General features: G+C 39.7%; 1 protein-coding gene across 12 annotated transcripts in view; it reads left to right on the top strand.

Annotated features, from left to right (window-relative positions):
• ADGRF1 (adhesion G protein-coupled receptor F1) overlaps nt 1-19,016 on the top strand; it is a 54,002-nt gene that overhangs the window by 23,322 nt on the left and 11,664 nt on the right. For 8 of the 12 annotated variants that reach the window (XR_012034164.1, XR_012034167.1, XR_012034169.1 and 5 more), the window contains 8 exons: nt 130-188; nt 4,100-4,260; nt 5,384-5,547; nt 7,202-7,390; nt 9,110-10,483; nt 12,172-12,213; nt 13,211-13,270; nt 16,939-17,005. Coding sequence is in view for 4 of the 12 variants with exons in the window: in XM_072832753.1 (XP_072688854.1) it covers nt 130-188; nt 4,100-4,260; nt 5,384-5,547; nt 7,202-7,390; nt 9,110-10,483; nt 12,172-12,213; nt 13,211-13,270; nt 16,939-17,005 (2,116 nt within the window). In the remaining 8 variants the exon portion in view is untranslated. Of the gene's footprint in view, nt 1-129; nt 189-4,099; nt 4,261-5,383; nt 5,548-7,201; nt 7,391-9,109; nt 10,484-12,008; nt 12,070-12,171; nt 12,214-13,210; nt 13,271-16,938; nt 17,006-18,245; nt 18,466-19,016 lie in introns of those variants that run through there. The other 4 variants (XM_072832754.1, XM_072832755.1, XM_072832756.1 and 1 more) reach the window with 2 other exon arrangements.

The raw sequence follows: 19,016 nt of genomic DNA on the forward strand, positions 1-19,016 counted from the left end.
CTGTAGTATCTCTTTCCTTTGCTCAATGGTTCTATTGGTTTACTTATTATCTGCGTGAGTTTTTTTTCTTAAATATCTTTCTTGTATGGGGTCAAAGATCAACATATTGCCCTTTTTTCTCTTTGTAAGCTTAAGGAGGCATTCAAAAGAATTCAAGATTTTGAGTCAGTTCGTGTCACCCAATTTCGGTAAGTACTCACAATGGCCTTAGAAGGACATCCCCAGAGGGGTGCCTGGGTAGCTCAGTTCGCGGAACTCCCACCTCTTGTTTTCAGTTCAGGTCATGATCTCAGGGTCATAAGATGGAGCCCTGTGTTGGGAATCTGAGCTCAGCAGGGAGCCTGCTTGAGATTCTCTCTCTCTCCCTCTGCCCTTCTCCTTTCACATGCTCTCTCTATATTTCTCTCTCTCTAAAATAAATAGATAAATCTTTAAAAACGGACATCCCCAGAATTGTGCACCCATCCTGCAGAATGCCTAGTGCCATTCCCAAATGATCTAGACAGAAAACAGGGAAGAGCCGGCCTTTCTAGTAGGATTCTTACTAAAACCGGACAAAAGTCTGTGATGCTTCTAAAAGTCAGAAGAGGAAACTTAAATACTGAATGGCATTCTCCAAGCTGTAGCTCAGGAACTGGAACTGCAAACCCATTGTTGCAGAACTTGGGATGAAACAGGAAATCATGGTATGCAAGTATGGGAAGGATGAGGGGTAAAGATGAGGGTTTAGGTTGCAGAAGGATGATTTCTCTCTGTTCACAAGCACAGAGGGGTATGATACAGTTATATAATTGGGAGCCATGCGAGGAGACTTGGGTAAACCATTTTTGTGTAGATATCACCTATGCATAGCTCAAAACTGACTAGGTATTGTCTACAGCAAATAAAGAGATATTTAGTAAATTGTCCTTTTGTTTATGCTTTCATTCCAAAAATCAACTGGTTAGTTAGCCATGTGTACATTGATTACTACTAATAGTTTACTTGATAGAGGAAGGGGCTTAGAGGTCAGAGAGCTTGACTCTGAAAATATATATTTTTCACAGTTAAAGAATAGCTATAGGAAATTTTCAACAGCATTGCTTTAAATATACTGTCTTAGATATTATCCTTCCAATTCTCTTATGTTGTTACATAAAGGCCTATATGTATAATTTTCTTTAAAATTCAATGTTAGGAAAGATACTGCTTCTTTTTTCTAATACCAAGTTCTATATAATAAATTATATTTTCTTTTCTGACTGCAGTTACTGAATGCATAGAAAAACTTGAAACAATCACAGTAATTTTTGTATTCAATATTCATATTTTTCTTTACCTTGGTCCTAGTTTTCCATTTATATTTATTTCTTTTTTATAAAATTTATTTGTTAATGAGAGACACAGAGAAAGGCAGAGACATAGGCAGAGGGAGAAGCAGGCTACCTCTGGGGAGTGTGATGCAGGACTTGATCCCAGGACCCCAGGATGATGACCTGAGCCAAAGGCAGACACTCAACCACTGGGCCACCCAGGTGCCCTTCCATTTATATTTCTAACACATATTCCATTCCATATATTTTATAAGCTATCTCCTGTAATTTGTAGATAAAATCATAAAGTAGGCATAAGTCAATAAAATACAATTATTTAGGTCTTATTGTCTATGTATATGATTTAAAGTAAATCTTAATCTCTTAATGTCTCAGTTTACTTCTCTGGTGAATGGGACTGTTAAAGCTTGTGGAATATGATTTAACTTGATTAAATCAAATGAAATCATAGGCAGGAAAATATTTTGTAAACAATGTTTTGTTGATAGGAGAGCCGTATCAATGCAAAGACACTGTGACTCTCACTACATAAAAGAGTGTTTGGATTTATTCAAACATTGTGAGTGTAGTTCAATGTAGTGATTAAGAATTTGATATTTGGAGCATGAGAGATTCTAATCCATCAGTTAATAATTAATCATTACCTGACCCAACTTCTCTTTGGGACTCTAGCTCCCTTACCTACAAAATGGGGGACAATATAATGTTTACTTTATGGCATTATTGCAGGATTTAATATATATGATCTCACTTGTTTTCATGACCTCAAAACACAATGCATTATGCTGATGGTTTCTAAATGTATTACTTGAGCTTAGCCTTTCCCATGAAGTCCAAACCCAAATATCCAACTGCCAATTAACATCTCCATTGGACTTTCTAGTAGTCATGTCAAACATAATGTGTCCAAAACAGGGATCCTCCAACTTTTCTCCTCAAAACCTTTAAGCTACTTCTCCCACTGCTGTGTTCATCCCAGTTACAGTGACGCAAGTCTTCCAGTTGTACACACCCAAACTTGAAGTCATCCTTTGTAATCATTTTTTATTGAGGTATAATTTACATAGTGAGAGCTCAAGCCTTATGTATACAGTTTCGTAAGCATTGACAAATGCTTGTACCAGCCACCTTTTAAGGAGACAGAACATTTTCATCACCCCCTGAATTTACCTTGTACCTCCAGACAATTCCATGCCCACCCCTACCTCCCACCAGAAATCACCACTGCTCTTACTTCTATCATTGTAGGTTAGTTTTGTCTATTCCAGATCTTCATATAAAAGGAATCACCCAATGTGTAGTTTTTGTGTGTGTCTGGCTTCTTTCCGTCAGCATAATGTCTTTGAGAGTCATCCTTGTTTTTCTGAGTGCCAAGGGGTCCTTCCTTTTTTTTTTTTTTTTTTTAAGATCTATTTATTTATTTTAGAGAGAGAGGGAGAGAGAGAGTCTTAAGCAGACTGCATGCTGAGCATGGAGTATGTCTTGGGGCTCAATCTCACAACTCTGAGATTTTGACCTGAGCTGAAACCAAGAGTTGACACCTTACTGACTGAGCCACCCAAGTGCCCTTGAGGAGGGTTTCTTCCTTTTTATTTCCCAGTGCTATTCCATTGTATGAATACACTGCAATTTGTTTTTCCATCCCTTACAGTCATTCTTGACAGGATCCTTTCTCCATTCCTAGTATCCTTCGTGATTCCCATGGCTCAGTTTTCATGTGCAACCTGACCACTTCTCCCCACACACACTGGCCCCCTGATGGATCCTCCTGTTTCCCTGCTTGCCTCCCTTCAGCTCATTCTATGCAGCGGCTCATTCTGAGCATGGCACTGACTTTTACTAAAGAATGAAACCTTTTAATAAAAATAAGATTCAAACTCTAAGGCCCTACCCAATCTGGCTTCTGGCTACTTACCTAAAGTCATCTCCTACCATTTCTCTCTTGCTCATTGAAACTTAGCTATGCTAAAATTAATTAATCAATCAATTTTGTCTTATAACTTGTTTTATTGAACTCAGTTTATTCCCCCTAGGATAATTGAAACCCACACTGAAGCCTTTCTGCATTGAGAAACAACTCCAGTTCTTGAGCTGGCAGATAGTCTTTCTATTTGTCTAATTGTCTAACTCATAGCATTTTCCTGCCTCAAGACCTTCACACAAGCTGGCACCCTACATCAATGTTTTTTGTAACACTGGACTTTTCTTCTCATTGTTTGGGCCTCAACTTCAGAGACCCTCTGCATAGAAAAGCCTTTTTTGGCCAGCTTTATTTTAATGTGAGCCTCATTGAGGCACCCGTGTGGCACAATAGGTTAAACAGACCTTGGTTTCAGCTCAGGTTTTGATCTCATGTGTCATGATCTCATGGTGGTGAGATTGAGCCACGCATTGGGCTCTGTGTCAGAAAGGAGTCTGCTGGAGATTCTCTCCCTCTGCCCTTCCTCTCAGTCATGCAGACATGCTCTCTCTCAAAGAAATAAATAAATATTTTAAAAAATTTTAAAGAAATAAAGTGGGACTCATCTCCACCTACTATTCTTATCACTGCATTTATCTCTCATAACATTTAACTAAATTTATATATATATTATATACAATTGCATAATTACTTATATATGGTGGTTACTTGCTTCTTGTTTGTATTATCTTCTCTACTAGAATGTAAGCTCTATGAAGGCAGGGACCAAATCTATTTGATGTGTTCCTATGGATCCAGTGATGTGCATACATGCAGCAGGCCCTGAGTGACTGACTAAATGAATCTCATTTTTCTTTCCACATAGTCCTTACAGAGATGGAAGAATCTTTGCTGGGTTTGAAGTTGTGAGTTCCAGCAGCACATCTGAGCTGCTGTCAGCCATTAAACAGGTGGCTAAGAAGGTGAAGGAAGGCCTTCACAAGCTGTTCCCACTAGAAGACAGCTCCTTCAGAGTATTTGCAAAAGGTAATACTGAATTCCCATCCCTGGCTTAGGTTATGAGAGTCCTCTAAGTAGCAACTCATTTGTCTCTTCAGGAAGTAGACTGGAAAGGTTTCTGATACAGAATTGTTCTAGGACTGACTTTTAGTAGACACAGGCAGCTGTCTTCCCCCCACCATGATGAAACTCAAATCCAGCCACCTATTTCAGATCCTTGCTGACCAGAGATCTGATCTCCAGCTCACCAAGGGAAGACTACCTCTCTTTAGGCTCTAATGGACATGACTCAGCAATAGTTCACCAGTACACATGTTGAAAGAGCCCTGGGGGTGACATATTCCTAAACCATAATTCAAAGAACCAAAGAAAATATGCATGTATCTAGATCTTTAACATGCACACATACATACTCACACATGACACCCCACTACTTTTCTTCAGATTTTTTTCCTTTTCCTTTTTTACATTCAGTCTTAAACCTCTTATACCTGCATATGTGCCACTTTCAACATTTATTCAACAATATTTACTAAGTGCCAAAGTGTCTAGGCACTTAAGACACAGTACTGGGAAAAACAAGTACACATCAGAGCCCTGGAGGATCGTCCATTCAGGGTTTCCTTCTCCTGGTCCCAATCATGGTAAGAATATACTATTAAGGGCCAGGGGCAAGAATAACTAGTGGCTCGCCACAATGTGAAAAGCTTTTAAAAAGGGTAAAAAGCAGAATGTGTCATCCTAAAATGGCAACCACCCATCTTATAACCATATCATTACTGCTTTGTTCCATAGCTTCTTGAAGATTTTCTGATTTTCCAACACATCCTTATGGAATGAAACTCTTTTCTGAGAGTGATCATCCCTGTCTTATTTTCACCTGATGTTTACTAGTTTATAGCCCATTAAAAGCAAGATTTTTGGCACAGGTCAAACACCTAGAGGGAAAGAGGCTGGCCATGGGGAGGGCATCAGAAAGTAGAAAGAGTACTGATAAGGATGAAGCTGGGCATCAAGGACAAATTTCTACTCCTGAATTTTGTCTGGGTTTTGTCTCTGAATGTATGACTTCGAATGCACTGATATATGCTTTGTATAGAGTGCCAGGCTATTTACACCTTTTTCCTTTTGGTTTCCATTTTTTTCCCAGCCCAGTGTAACAGCATTGTCTTTGGATTTGGGTCCAGGAATGATGAGTTTACTCTTCCCTGTAGCAGTGGCTATACTGGAAACATTACGGTCAGATGCCAGCCCTCTGGGTGGCAGGTCCTCAGGGAGATGTGTGTGCACTCTCAGCTGGAAGAATTGAAGAAGGTAAAGCATCTCTGTCTTGCATGCTGAGTTTCACAGTGGGTATCCCTCAGTGAGCATGGCTAGGTGAAGGTTAATATGTTAATTTGTTCCATTGGTCAGTGCACAGAAGTCGGGGTGTTATCAGACCCTGGTAAATATAGGCAGTGTTGGCATGATTGGCAGGGTCTAGGTGGAAGCCAAGAGAGTTAGAAAAAGTCAGAGGTGATAGTCCTAGTTGGGAGGGTGCTACAGAGTAATGAATCAATGTTAAAATGGTCTATGATAGATGGTAAAACAGCAACTAAGCTGGTCTTAGAAGTTCAGAAAGCCTGGGAAACAAAGATCCAACTAAAGGTGTGAGTCAGAAGCTGCAAACTCAGTACAAGTAAAAATATACACATGTTAGAAATCTGGGCAGCCAGAGATGAACCATATGCAATGATAGAATGACAGTGGATCTTAAGGGTCATCTGGCTTATCAACCTATTATTACAGAAGTGAAAGACTAACCAGTTAATGATCCCTCTGGTAGCAAAAGTGTTAAATTAGAAACATGGTCACTTGATTTCCAGTCCAAGACTGTGACCTCCACATGATGTTTTCTTAGGAGGGTTCAAGTTCTTAAGGAAAGGTAAATAGAAAGATGGAAGCAAATGATGAAGAATTAGAACTCAAGTCATGGAAAAGAAGTACTCCAAGACCAGTTCACAGATATTGTTTTGCAAATAGATGTCCATATTAAGCAGAACTTCTCTTCCAGCTAGAGACCCTACTATTGCAGATGAAGTCAGAATGGTATTTCTCAAGGGACTATAGAAGTTTACTGCTTCCTTTCTGAGGTTTTTCATCTGTAAACTGGGTGGGGAGAGGTCAGACTCGATGGCTTCTGGAGTCTATCCTTGCTCTTGCTTTCTTTGCCTCAGTCTGGACATGGACCATAGCTGGGACTAGTCCAATCCAGGGTGTGAGGGCAGGCAGATCCCAGGTGCTTTGAGCACAGAATACTACTTTGTATTTGAGTACAAATTCTCTGCTTTGAGCAGAGAATACTACTATCAGCTGAGAAAAAGCAAAAAGGAAAACAGATGGTCAGGGGATGCCTGCATGGCACAGTTGGTTAAGTGTCCAACTCTTGATTTCAGCTCAGGCCATGATCTCAAGGTCTTGAGATCAAGCCCCCAGCATGCTCTGCACTGAGCGTGGAGCCTGCTTAAAATTCTCTTTCTCCCTCTCTCTCTGCCCAGTGCCCCCCCCCCCCCCCTCAACTCATGCTCACATTCTTTCTGTCTCTCAAAAAGGAAAACAGATGGGATCTTGTTCCTGGGTTGACTTGTTTTTAAGGGAAAGGAATATCCTTTTTTGGCTGCCTTCCAGGATAGCTCAGTATAGTGGAAGTAGAGAGGAACCTCAAGAAAGAAGCAAAACTCCAAACCCAAGACAAAGTGTAGTCAGATCTTCACATATGTCCCTCTATCTTCAAGGATTTCTCAGCATAGTATAGAGAGCATAACAGAATTTAGTACCAGTAGACCCTACCTTTCCGCTTCCTAGCTGGGTACTGTTTGAAAAGTCACTGAATCTCACTGAATATCAGTTTCTGTATAATTAGGGTCATAGTTTATGTGAAACACAAGCCTTTCATTGTTCTATAAAACTTAACCATTTTTATTCCTAGAATCTCAGTGTGATGGCAGGCCATGCCACCGAGACAGCTGTGTCATCCTTGGTGCGAAATCTTTCCGTCGTCATTCGGCAAAACCCATCAACCACAGCTGGCAATTTGGCTTCAGTAGTGTCAATTCTGGACAGCGTCTTGTCCCTATCACTGGCAAGCCATTTCAAGGTGTCCAATTCAACAATGGAGGTAAAGTCTACCTGTGCTTATAGGACTCACTTTAGAGGCTCAGTCTCAGGAGGAATGACAAAAACCTGAGTTGAAGGTGCACTAATGAAAAAGAACAGAATCACGGAACAGTCATTGTGTGAGCCTTATTGCATTCTCCACAATGTACAAAAAAACTCATGGGATCAATTATATGAATTCAAAGCAAGAGGGGCCTATGTCTAGGCATGCTTAGAGGAAGGGGTGAGCATCTGCACTGTATGACACAGTATGACACTGTATGACACTATGTCATGCTGTATGACACAGTATAACACTGCGTGAGACAGGTGCCCGCTGTTTAATGTCTTTCCACCTGTCGTTCCTGTGGCTGAGAGCTCGGACTTCAGTAGTGCATATTTTAAGAAATCCCTCTTTTAAATGGGGAAATTCATGATTTAGTCGGGATATTTAAAAATTAGCTTAAATTTTATTCATATAAAACTTGCTTACTAAGAATTGCAAATAGGCAAAAAAAAAAAAATGATATGTAATCTGGTCACCCTAGAATAGCCACTGCTTGCATTTTAGGTATCATCTCAGTGCCTAGAAAATGAAAAGTAGCACAAACAGGAACTCAATAAAGATTTGTTAAAAAAATGTCCTTCCAAACATTTTGGATGTATGCATTTTATATGGTAAAGTATATAATATTTTACAAAATTGGATTGTAGAATTATAGCATTCATGATCACACCATGATACTTTAACTACATAAGGTGACATTATATCAGAGAAGACATTAAATATAAGTAAGTTAAAACTCCGTGAATCAAAGAAAAAATACTCAATTTTTTTTAAAGCCTGACTATGTGTTGTTTACAAGAAACCAACTAAAACAAAATGACACAGAAAGTCTAAAAAAAAAAAAATATGAAGGGCACAAACAGGGCAGGCAAACAGAAACCATAAGAAGGCAGAGGTTCCAAGGGGCAGTAAAAGAAGCATGCTATGGGACTTGGGGCCAGAAGCCACAGAGGGCTCATTTAGAGTCAGACTCAGAGTGACGATGACTGGGACAGAATGCCTGCAAACCAGAGCCATCGGCCAGAGACAGGGTCCTGTTGGAGAAAGCAGCACCTTTCAAGGACTTGTTTGGTAAAGGAAGCTTTTAAACTAAGACGGACCCTTAAAACCCACAAGGGTTTCATGCTTCCAGGTCACTTGTCCAGTGTTTAAGGATTTTTGCTTTATATTCTCTTCTTTTGCTTTATAGTCTCTCCTATTAATTATCATATGCACACAAATTAAAACTTGAATGTGGACGACATGAATTTAGAACTTCTGATGTCAGCAAAACAAATGTAACATTGGAAAGCAGTTTAAAACAATGTCCAATGTGTTGCTCTTTCAGCCTCAGCCTGAGCAGGAAGGCGGCCGTATTTGTCACCTCTGAGGAAGGAAATGGGCCCTGATGCAGCCCACATCACAGGATTCTTTCTCAGCCATGCTGGCATCCCAGTGTGCATACAAACGCTCTGGGGAGATCACTCTGGAGCTTTCACAATTCCACTGACCCAAGTTTCTTTACCCAAAGTTTCCACTGTGCAGAGCCACTAAACTCATTTTCGCTGAGTTTGGATGTGGTCAACTGGGCTAACTCTCTGGGCAATAGTGATACTTAATCCTGACGACTATCCCCTCCTAGTCCTCTGACCTGCTTATTCAAAATACAAACTGACTTTCATCCTTGTATTTCAGGATGTCATCAGTATAGCTGACCACATCCTCAGTTCAGCATCAGTAACCAACTGGACCGTGTTACTGCAGGAAGAACAGCAAGCCAGCTCGAGGTTTCTGAAGACACTAGAAAACATCAGTAGCCTCGTACCTCCAACAGCTCTGCCTCTGAATTTTTCTCGGGAATTTATTGACTGGAAAGGGATTCCGGTGTCTGCAAGCCAACTTAAGATGGGTTACAACTATCAGACGGAACTGTTCCCCACAAATGCCTCCATTCCTGTCAAAGGCCATGTGTTGATTGGGTCAGACCAATTCCGGTGGTCTCTTCCAGAAACAATTATCAGCATGGCCTCATTGACCCTGGGGAATATTCTATCTACTACTCAAAATGGAAATGCTCAGGTCAATGGGCCCATGATATCCACGGTTATCCAAAACTATTCCATAAATGAGATTTTCCTGACTTTTTCCAAGATAGAGTCAAATCTGAGCCAACCTCATTGTGTGTTTTGGGATTTCAGTCGTTTGCAGTGGAACAATGCGGGCTGCCACCTAGTGAATGAAACAGCAGACATGGTGATGTGCCGATGTACTCACCTGACCTCCTTCTCCATACTGATGTCACCCTTTGTCCCTCCTGCCATCATCCCCGTGGTGAAATGGATCACCTTTGTGGGACTGGGCATCTCCATTGGAAGTCTCACCTTATGCCTAATCATTGAAGCTCTATTTTGGAAGCAGGTCAAGAAAAACCAAACCTCCTACACACGTCACGTTTGCATGGTGAATGTAGCCCTGTGCCTCCTGATTGCTGATGTTTGGTTTATTGTTGCTGCCACTGAAGGTTCCACCGTAAACCTTTCTGGAGTCTGCATAGCTGCAGTGTTCTTTATGCACTTTTTCTACCTCTCTTTGTTCTTTTGGATGCTCATGCTTGGCATCCTCCTGGCTTATCGGATCCTCCTTGTGTTCCATCACATGGCCATGCCTTTGATGATGGCTGTCGGGTTCTGCCTGGGGTATGGGTGCCCTCTCATTATATCTGTCATCACGATTGCAGTCACCCAGCCTAGCAATGCCTACAAAAGGAAAGATGCGTGTTGGCTTAACTGGTCTGATAGGAGCAAACCCTTACTGGCCTTTGCTGTTCCCGCACTGACTATTGTGGCTGTGAATTTGGCTGTGGTGCTAGTAGTTCTCACGAAGCTCTGGAGGCCCACTGTTGGAGAAAGACCGGGTCAGGAAAACAAGGCCACTATTGTCCGCATGGGGAAGAGCCTCCTCATCCTGACCCCTCTGCTGGGGCTCACCTGGGGCTTTGGCATAGGAACAATAGTGGACAACCAGAATCTGGCTTGGCATGTTATTTTTGCATTACTCAATGCATTCCAGGTGAGAACAATAACTCTTTCTTTCTTTCTTTCTTTCTTTCTTTCTTTCTTTCTTTCTTTCTTTCTTTCTTTCTTTTTCTTTCGTAACTTCTTATATCATCAGGTGACTGGAATAATTATAGAGAACTGAGGTTTGTAATACCACTCTGGAGGCTATCTCATCTCTCTGCCTCCAGTGTGTAACCAACACTGCCTGGCAACAGTGAATAGAAAATAAACACATAAGCAACAGGATCCATATTTTCTAATAGTTATTCTCACACTAAAGCAGAATATTAGACTTCTTCAGGAATCCATCCCAGGATTTTAAACATTTGAGTTCATAGAGCTAATATTAATCCCTCTTGCTGCCAACTCAGTCCTCTTTCTCTTGGGCAGACATCTGCAAAAGCACACAGGGGAAGGGAAAGAAATCATGAGTGCTTGTTGACTCTGAATGGTGCCCAGTCTCTAGAACATGACAGAGGAGGAGCTGGCAAACTGTAGCCAGCTCTGTTTTTGTAAATAAAGTTTTACTGGAACACAGCCATGCCCATTTTTATAGATATAGTCTGCGGCTGCTTTCTTTACACTGGCAACATTGAGTAGTTGCAACTGTATGACTTGCAAAGCCTAAAACATGTCCTATCTGGCTCTTTACAGAGAAAGTTTGCTTACATCTCCTGCAAAGCATGGGTTTTATATTCCACAATCAAAGAATGTTCAGAGACTTGTGGACGAAATAATCTTTAGGTTTCATTGAGTGTGGAAGGGAGCCTTTAACCCTGGTTGGATGAAAGTTTTCTGGTCACCTTTGCACAATGAATCAGGGAAGTGGTGATTAAACATTTGAGCTCTGGAGTTAAATAGGTCTGGGCTCAAATATGTCATGTTATCAACTGTGACCTCTAAAAAAATTACTTAATCTCTCAATTCTGTCATCGGTTAGAGAGGGATAATATAATTACCTAGATCATAAAGTAAATGTGAGGATTAAATGACATCATTTAGCTCTTAGTACATTGCCGGGAATGTAGGAAATGCTAATATGTTTTCTAAAAGCAACCAGTTCTCCACCTATATCAGTGCACCAGTGAACGTTTCAGTGGTACCAGAAGGCAAGCCCAGGGAGCATGGACCTAATGGAGGCAGATTTAGGGAACCTTTGTGGAGGGCAAGCCCATGGTGATATGCTGTGTGAACAGACACCAACTGAGGGTGGTCTGACTATGAAGAGGACCTCAAGCTTCAATACAGCCTCTGCCAAGGGTTCCCTGAGGGCTGGATTTGATGCAGATAGAACAACCCTATGCTTAGGGTTGGACCTCAGTGTCCACTGCTGTCATAGATTTATGTGCACTCAGTAAATGTTTATTTAATGCTGTTCTAAAGAAAGACTAAGATATAGAAGCATATGGAAATTATTTGGGGTTTAGGATGACTCAAAGGGAAAAGAAAGCTCCCCATGCATTTAAAATCTTATGCACTCATTTATTTACTTATACATTCAACTGAAACATTTTTCTGAGTGCTTTGTGTTGTGCCAGGTTTTGTGGAGGCAGCCTGTGTTCTTGCTTTCAAGGAGCGCACAGTCTAGTAGGGAGGCAGGTAAGAAAACAATGTTGGGTGATGGAATAGTATTACACAGCAATGCTTTCTTTTCTGGAGAAAAGCCCATGCATGTGATTTATTTCTTTTTCTTTTTTAAAGGGTTTTTTCATCTTATGTTTTGGAATGCTCTTGGACAGTAAGGTATTGTGCTCATTTCTCTCTTCATCTCTTTCTTCTTCTAATCCAGGGATCTAACTCTTCTCCTTCAATTCTGGGCTCTTATTCACTTATAAGAGATGAGACCATGCATACTCTTGTAATCAAATTCTATAATTTTATAAAAGGCAAACTCAGTGAAAACACTGCTGATAAGAAAACCATATAGAACGAATCACAGAATATAATATAAACATTATAGGAAAAAAAGGGAAACTATTTTTACTTTTCATTTTGTTACTTTAATCAATGGTTTGGCAATCATTAAAGAGCAGAAGTACTTTCTAGAGGGGTGAATTCCCTTTTGCTCCTTTATTAAATGTATGCATTTACATAGGATATGCTGAAAGATGCATCTACTTCTACATTTCTAGAGTTTTATATGGTAAATATTAAATAACCTTTAACATTAAATAAAATCTCTAATGAAGGATGATCAGTATAAGTAAAAGATAATAGAAAAGATATATGTAAACTTGTGTTATCATTTTTCCCACCCATTGAGCAATTCTGTTGAGAGAGGCAAGACAGTAACTTAAGTGATATAGACTGTTTTTAAGAAGATAAGAATATTTTATAATTAGTACAATTGTAGAACATGCACAAAATCCCTGTTTATAAAGAAGCAATTTTCTGTCCTTGATTGGACTCAGTAATTCTCTTGATGGCACCATTCACAGGTTAGGAAACCCTTTACTTCAAAGATAAATTTCAATTCAGCAATTATTGCCAATTACTATTGTCTAGGATCTGAATTATTCTGGCTTTTGGTACTGTTGTTCTTTGTTTAATCCTAGATTTATTTATAAGTAAAGCAAACAAATAAAAGAAATCTTTTCATCAGGAGCCATACTTATGGTCTATTAAGCGCTTCCAGGAAATACCTCTGTCAAATAGCAATTCTAATCTATAGTTTTCTTCTGGATTTATGTATTATGATTGTATATGTGTCTCTGTTCAATATTTCTCTGTTGCCCTATAGCTGCGACAATTGCTGTTCAACAAATTATCTCCTTTCAGCTCTTGGAAGCAAGCATCAAAGGTAATTATCTCCTGCTGCTGTAGGTCCAATGTGTGCAATTCCTGTTTTACTTCTCTCTGTGTGCAGTCCCACAGCAAACCCACTTTTGCAAAAGCTCTGGAGTTTCTGTCACCATTTTATTTCTGCTATTTGGCCTGGTGCTCAACATAGAGTCGCTACTCACAAAGTTGAGTGAGAAAATGAACAAGGGAACGACTGAATGAGAAGTCATGGAAAGTTACAAAATGGGCAAATACTTTTGAACGGTGCCATTTGCTTAATCTGACTTGCCTTCCAATATCTAGAGTCCATGAGACCCTTTTCTCTACCTGACTTTCTGCACCTCCTGTAGATCATTTTGGCTTCATGAAAGGAAGGGCAAAATCTTTTTTTTTATATATATACTTCAATTTGCCAACATTTAGTATAACACCCAGTGCTCATTCCATCAAGCACCCTCCTTAGTGCCTGCCACCCAGTTACCCCATCCCTCCACCCACCTCCCCTTCTGCAACCCTTTGCTTGTTTCCCAAAATTAGGAGTCTCTCATAGTTTGTGTTTCTCTCTAATTTTTCCCCACTCAGTTTCCCTCCTTTCCCTACGGTCCCTTTCACTATTTCTTATATGCCACGTATGAGTGAAACCATATGATAATTGTCTTTTTCCAATTGACTTATTTCACTCAGCATAATGTAAAGGGTGAAATTTTGATTATCTTCTTTATGTGAACTGTTCTTTGAGTTTTCTCACTTAAGTTGGTATAACTGACTCTGACCCTTGCAACTTGAGCTCTTAAATCTACAAACTGAGACATTTGTATGGAAACAAAGGATTCCTGTTTCTTTGCCAGGAAAGTGCAGTCCCTAGGAGAAGAGTATAGTTAACAACAAAAGCACTCATGTTCATGTTTTGTATTTTTGAAGTTAATTTAGACTTTTGCTCTTCAGCAAAACACTGAAGGCCTTTCGGAAAGAGGTCTAAGGTAGGGATTTCTGTGTCTGATAGAAGTCAGCTAACTTAAGTGCCTGAAAACCTACACAGGTGTTAGAGATTTTTACAAGGGGCAATATAATCTTTTGAAATAATAATTTTTAAAAAGTGAGGAAATTAACCTCTAACCTTAAACGTTTTCTCTGGGTCTGCATTTCCTCCGGCACTGCTGTGAATTAGGGAGCAGTGGTCCAATAGCCAGCAGATCTGCCTTGTATTTCTGACTCCGTAATCAATTGGCTGAGTGATTTTAGGAAAATCACATGGTACTGTTCGGTTTTAACTTTTTTCAACTGTTGACATTAACTGTTGGACTAGTTACTCAAAGCAAAAGTTCTGACTTTCCGTGATTTTGAGTTTATGTCTTGAAGAATTAAAATCTCTTGAACCAGAGAATGTGAAATGAATAAATCACTAACTATGCTTAAGAAAAGGAGATACAGCCCATGTGGCTGCAGTATAGAAAAACCTGTCAATAGAGTGAGAGAGGACACCCCCATACCGCCAAGTAAAAAGTCAGAATTTTTCTCATTTGAAAACCAAAGAGAGAAACACACCCCAAAGTAAATTAAAACAAGAACAAAAGTAAGGATGCCTGACAGTGTTTTCTCTCCCTGTTTCTAATGTAAAGTGTTGACGCTTTGCAGAACGCAGCAGTGGTCATCGAGGTCTTAAGGAGCATTCAGTCTTTGTACTCCCTTTCCAACGTCATTTTTAAATCAGATGACAAAAAAAAATGGGATTTTGTTTTCAGGTTAGGTGGCTCATTTGCTTGAAAATAAATGCATAGTTGGCAGAGGAGAAGATGGGTGTTTGTAATTTTCTGAGGGAGTTTAGATGTAAAACAGGAACCCAGATTACAGCAATTGAGAACAGAGAAGGCGAGGACAAGTTACCTCAGTGGGAATGTTCCTGTCAAGAAACTCGTTGTGAGAGAAAAGAGAGTGAGGGTGGAGACCAGATGCAGACTCAGGACCAGCCGTGGTGGTAGAGCTGAGTCACGAGGGTATAAGCAAGTCCATATGCTGGGAGGGATGAGCCAGCAAAGCGAGGCTGAAGACAGATGGGGAGTGGAGGGGAATGACTGAGGGAAGAGGATTCCTGGGGGAAGGCGGATGGAGTGTCTAGTCTGAATACGCAGGGATCAGCCTCTTCCCTGGACACGGGAAGCATCAGTTTGATGCAGATGGACGATGGGTACAGATGGGGTCACCGTGTGAAAGAATTCAGACCTGGATACCTTTTTGTGTTGTTTTATTTTTAAAGTAGGAGAAAAGGCTATCCACTAAGAGATGTTCGGGAAATGGATGGTAACATAGGAGTCTTAAAAGAGCAATGAAAATTTGGGTTGTTAGCTGAATGGAATGAAAGAAGCCAACAATGTTCTCAGCAAGGACCATCCCTCAAGACACCATCACACTGTGTGGACGGCCCCACAGTGTGGTTTTTCTCAAAATCCTCTCCCTGCTGGGGTCTCAAGGCTCCTTCTTGGCTCTTCCATTGTCACCCTTCACTGAGAGACAGATACTGGGGACCCCTACAGATTCTCCCTCCAGGGAGAAGAGATTTATTTATTAATGGTTCCAGTGACCCAGGCCCTGTTATTTGATCAACAACTTAGCTTCATGTCTGAAGAGGCTGCTTTCCCCCAGATTGTGTAGAGTCCTGAATGTGTTATATAATCTAAGAATCATTTCTCCAAATGGGGTAGGATGCAATTTTAAATGCAGTGATAACGACTATAGAATTTTTCTTTAAGGGTTACAGTATTATATATTTACTCAGTCCTGAATTCTAGAAAATCAATTTTGCTTTGGATTTTTTTTTTACATATCTCATTTCTCTCTCTATGATAATTTTTTTCCAGAGCTCAATGTGGGATAGCCATTTACATATTTCAGTGAAAATCAGGAGCTATCATTGAGCTGTCCACTGCATATAACAAGAACCTGTTTCTCACATCTTGATTTAGCTTCCTCATGACGTGGACTGTGGCAGGAAATGGAAGCTTTTTATTTTTGTTTGTTTGTTTGTTTGTTTGTTTTTGCAATATTCCTGGTGTCTAGCACACAGTAGTACTCAACAGGAGGTATTAAATTAGTGAATAAATTCATGGGTGGACAAAGACACAATGTATCTTAATACTTTTACCTTTCCCCATAAGTACATGCTTCTTATTTAAATATTTTATTTCCTTTAGATAATTCAGTTTTCAAAATTTTGAACTGTTTAGCCTCTGTTCCAGTTACTAAAAGATTATTCACAAAGAGATTTGAATACTAAGATGAGTGAGAATAAGGCAAAGTATTTATTTGAGACCATTTTTATAAAACTATTGTTTTGTCTCCATGGTTTCCCCTTTTAGAGGTAAGTGTGTGAACCAAAGAAATATAAGCATGGACATCAAAAAGATAACATCTTCCTTAAAATTGCTTTCTAGTTTGCTGTTAAAAGTTGTGAGAATAAGCAGGAACACAAGATTCAGTTAGAAATACATTCTTAAGCATTTTAAAGGAGAAAAGTGTCCTAAAGGAGAAAGAGAAAGAAAGGAGTACTCTAATTTCTTGAAAAAAGAATGGTGCCCCACATCAGTGGAGTACTAATAAAAGGATTGCTAATGACATTAAGATGTCAAGAAATACAGAGCATGACTAAAATAATACTATTGATGTCAGAATGACTTGTTTTTCTCTGTGCAGCAAGACTCATCAGATGTATCTGCCAAACCCAAATTCCCAAAGCCTTTCAACCCATTGCAGAACAAAGGTGAGTTAACAGTAAGTCAAAGGTTAACAAAAGGTAGATGAAAGAATGTGAATATATCATATGAGGAAAATTGAAGGGCTACTTTTAAAAACCTCATGAGAAATAGGGGAGTATCTGCTGGTCCTGTGTCTGGGGTTCATCAGGATGGCACACATGGCTGATAGAACATTGTCAGGGAGTTGATGCTCATGGAGACCACTAGTGTCCCTTTTAATTTCATCACAAATCACAGCCATTTCCTCACTTAGACATTCTATAAATGGTGATATTGATCATTGTGGTCACGGGGTACAAAATGTGATTAGACAAACACCAATTGTATCCTTCCTGAAGTTCGAATCAACTTTGTTCCAGCTACTGAGCAGTAGGCGTGGGCCACGTATTTGTGCCCCATTAGACATACCCTCCTCCCTAAAATACCTAAAATATTCCCACAGAGGGAGAAGCCACCATTTGCTGTGGATGAGGAAGCACTGTCCCCTCCACCTGTGACATGCATTGTTTTTATGCTCATTATTAGCTGTTGCTAAAATCAGTGATATTCAGTGCCTAGAGGACTGCTATGTAAGCATTGCAAATAATCGCCGTATGCCTGGAGGAGAAGAGTGGAACTGGGGGGGCTGAGGAAGAGACATTGCATTGCAAGTTAACCTGAAGTCATCTTTAGGTGCCTGAGTTCCATTTCATGTTAAATTATGTTACTATCTTTATGAAAGCAGGGAAATAGGCTGCTCATTTTAGGTTCCAAGCAACATTATTTGACTTCCAAAATAAATTCAAGTGTCTGAACTCACAAAGGTACTTCCCTCCCAAAATTTTCAACATGCTCACCCGGAAGCCTTGGGTCCCCATGTCACTGTCACCGGCCAGCCTGAGTGCTTTTGACAAATCTCTTAACCTTTTTGGACATTTGTCCCTCATCAGTAAAATGAAAAATGAAGAGATCACAAAGTTTTCTTCTAGCAACAACATTTTATGATCTCAAACCTACTTTACGTCATTTCCCAGCCCTATCTGAGAGATGTGGTGCTTCTTTTCTCGAATGAGAGAGGTCTGACAAATACAAGTCTCTGGCATTAATGAAATGCTGTCAGTCAAACAATTGCATTCTGCATCTTTCCCTACCATCTTCCCGGACCTGACCAGAGTGTAAGGGATTACATAGGCTTCTTTTCATTTTGGTCTCATGCTTGATTCTGACATAGCAACAATAACTCTTATCCTCTCTTTCCTCTCTTAGGCATTTATGTACTTTCTCATACTGGTGAATCCTCAAATGACATCATGCTAACTCAGTTTTTATCAACTGAATAAGGCTGCGAACCATAAAATCAAGGAAAATTTTTTTGGTGCAACTTGACATTTAGAGCTAAATGTCAGTGAAAAAATTAGCTTAATCTTAAATGGAATTTTCTGATTTAGAAGTCTTGGAATAAAATAAAAAGGTTTCAGCAGCTTCATCACGGCTCATTGTATCTTCAGTTAAATGGAACCATTTATTTCCATGTGGTTTGATTCAAAGAAGTTGCTTCATAAATGTAGAAAAGTGGGTTTTATTGGAAATTGCGTCAGTGGTACCAGCTTTTCATTGCCGTGAACTATGATTTCCTTTCTCATCAAATAACATTATTCCCATGGCATTTCCAGTTATCTGAATTGGAGTAAGAAAACTTCATGAAATCACTTTAGATAAATTGATGGACCATGCATGCTTTCTATAAAAAAATCATCGGTGCAAATTTCCTAGGGAAAAGGTATTTGCTTCCCAAATTTTTTCTTTTTTTTTCCCTGAATTTTTTCACTTGAATTATATGTTTATTTTTTCTTTTTAGGTTCAGTCACTTAATTTTGAAATTTAATCAGAAATAAAATGAAAAATTCCATTACAGACAGTTTTGTAGCCATTAGTTGGGAAGTATAATAAATGATTTCGTAGGTAATGCAGTCTTTTTCAGTCTACGGGATGCTTTCATCTGGTCCCCAGGCCAGTGAAGTGAGGTGTCCAGGCTGA

Source organism: Canis lupus, chromosome 7, assembly GCF_048164855.1.
Source record: "Canis lupus baileyi chromosome 7, mCanLup2.hap1, whole genome shotgun sequence".
Lineage (NCBI taxonomy): Eukaryota > Metazoa > Chordata > Mammalia > Carnivora > Canidae > Canis > Canis lupus.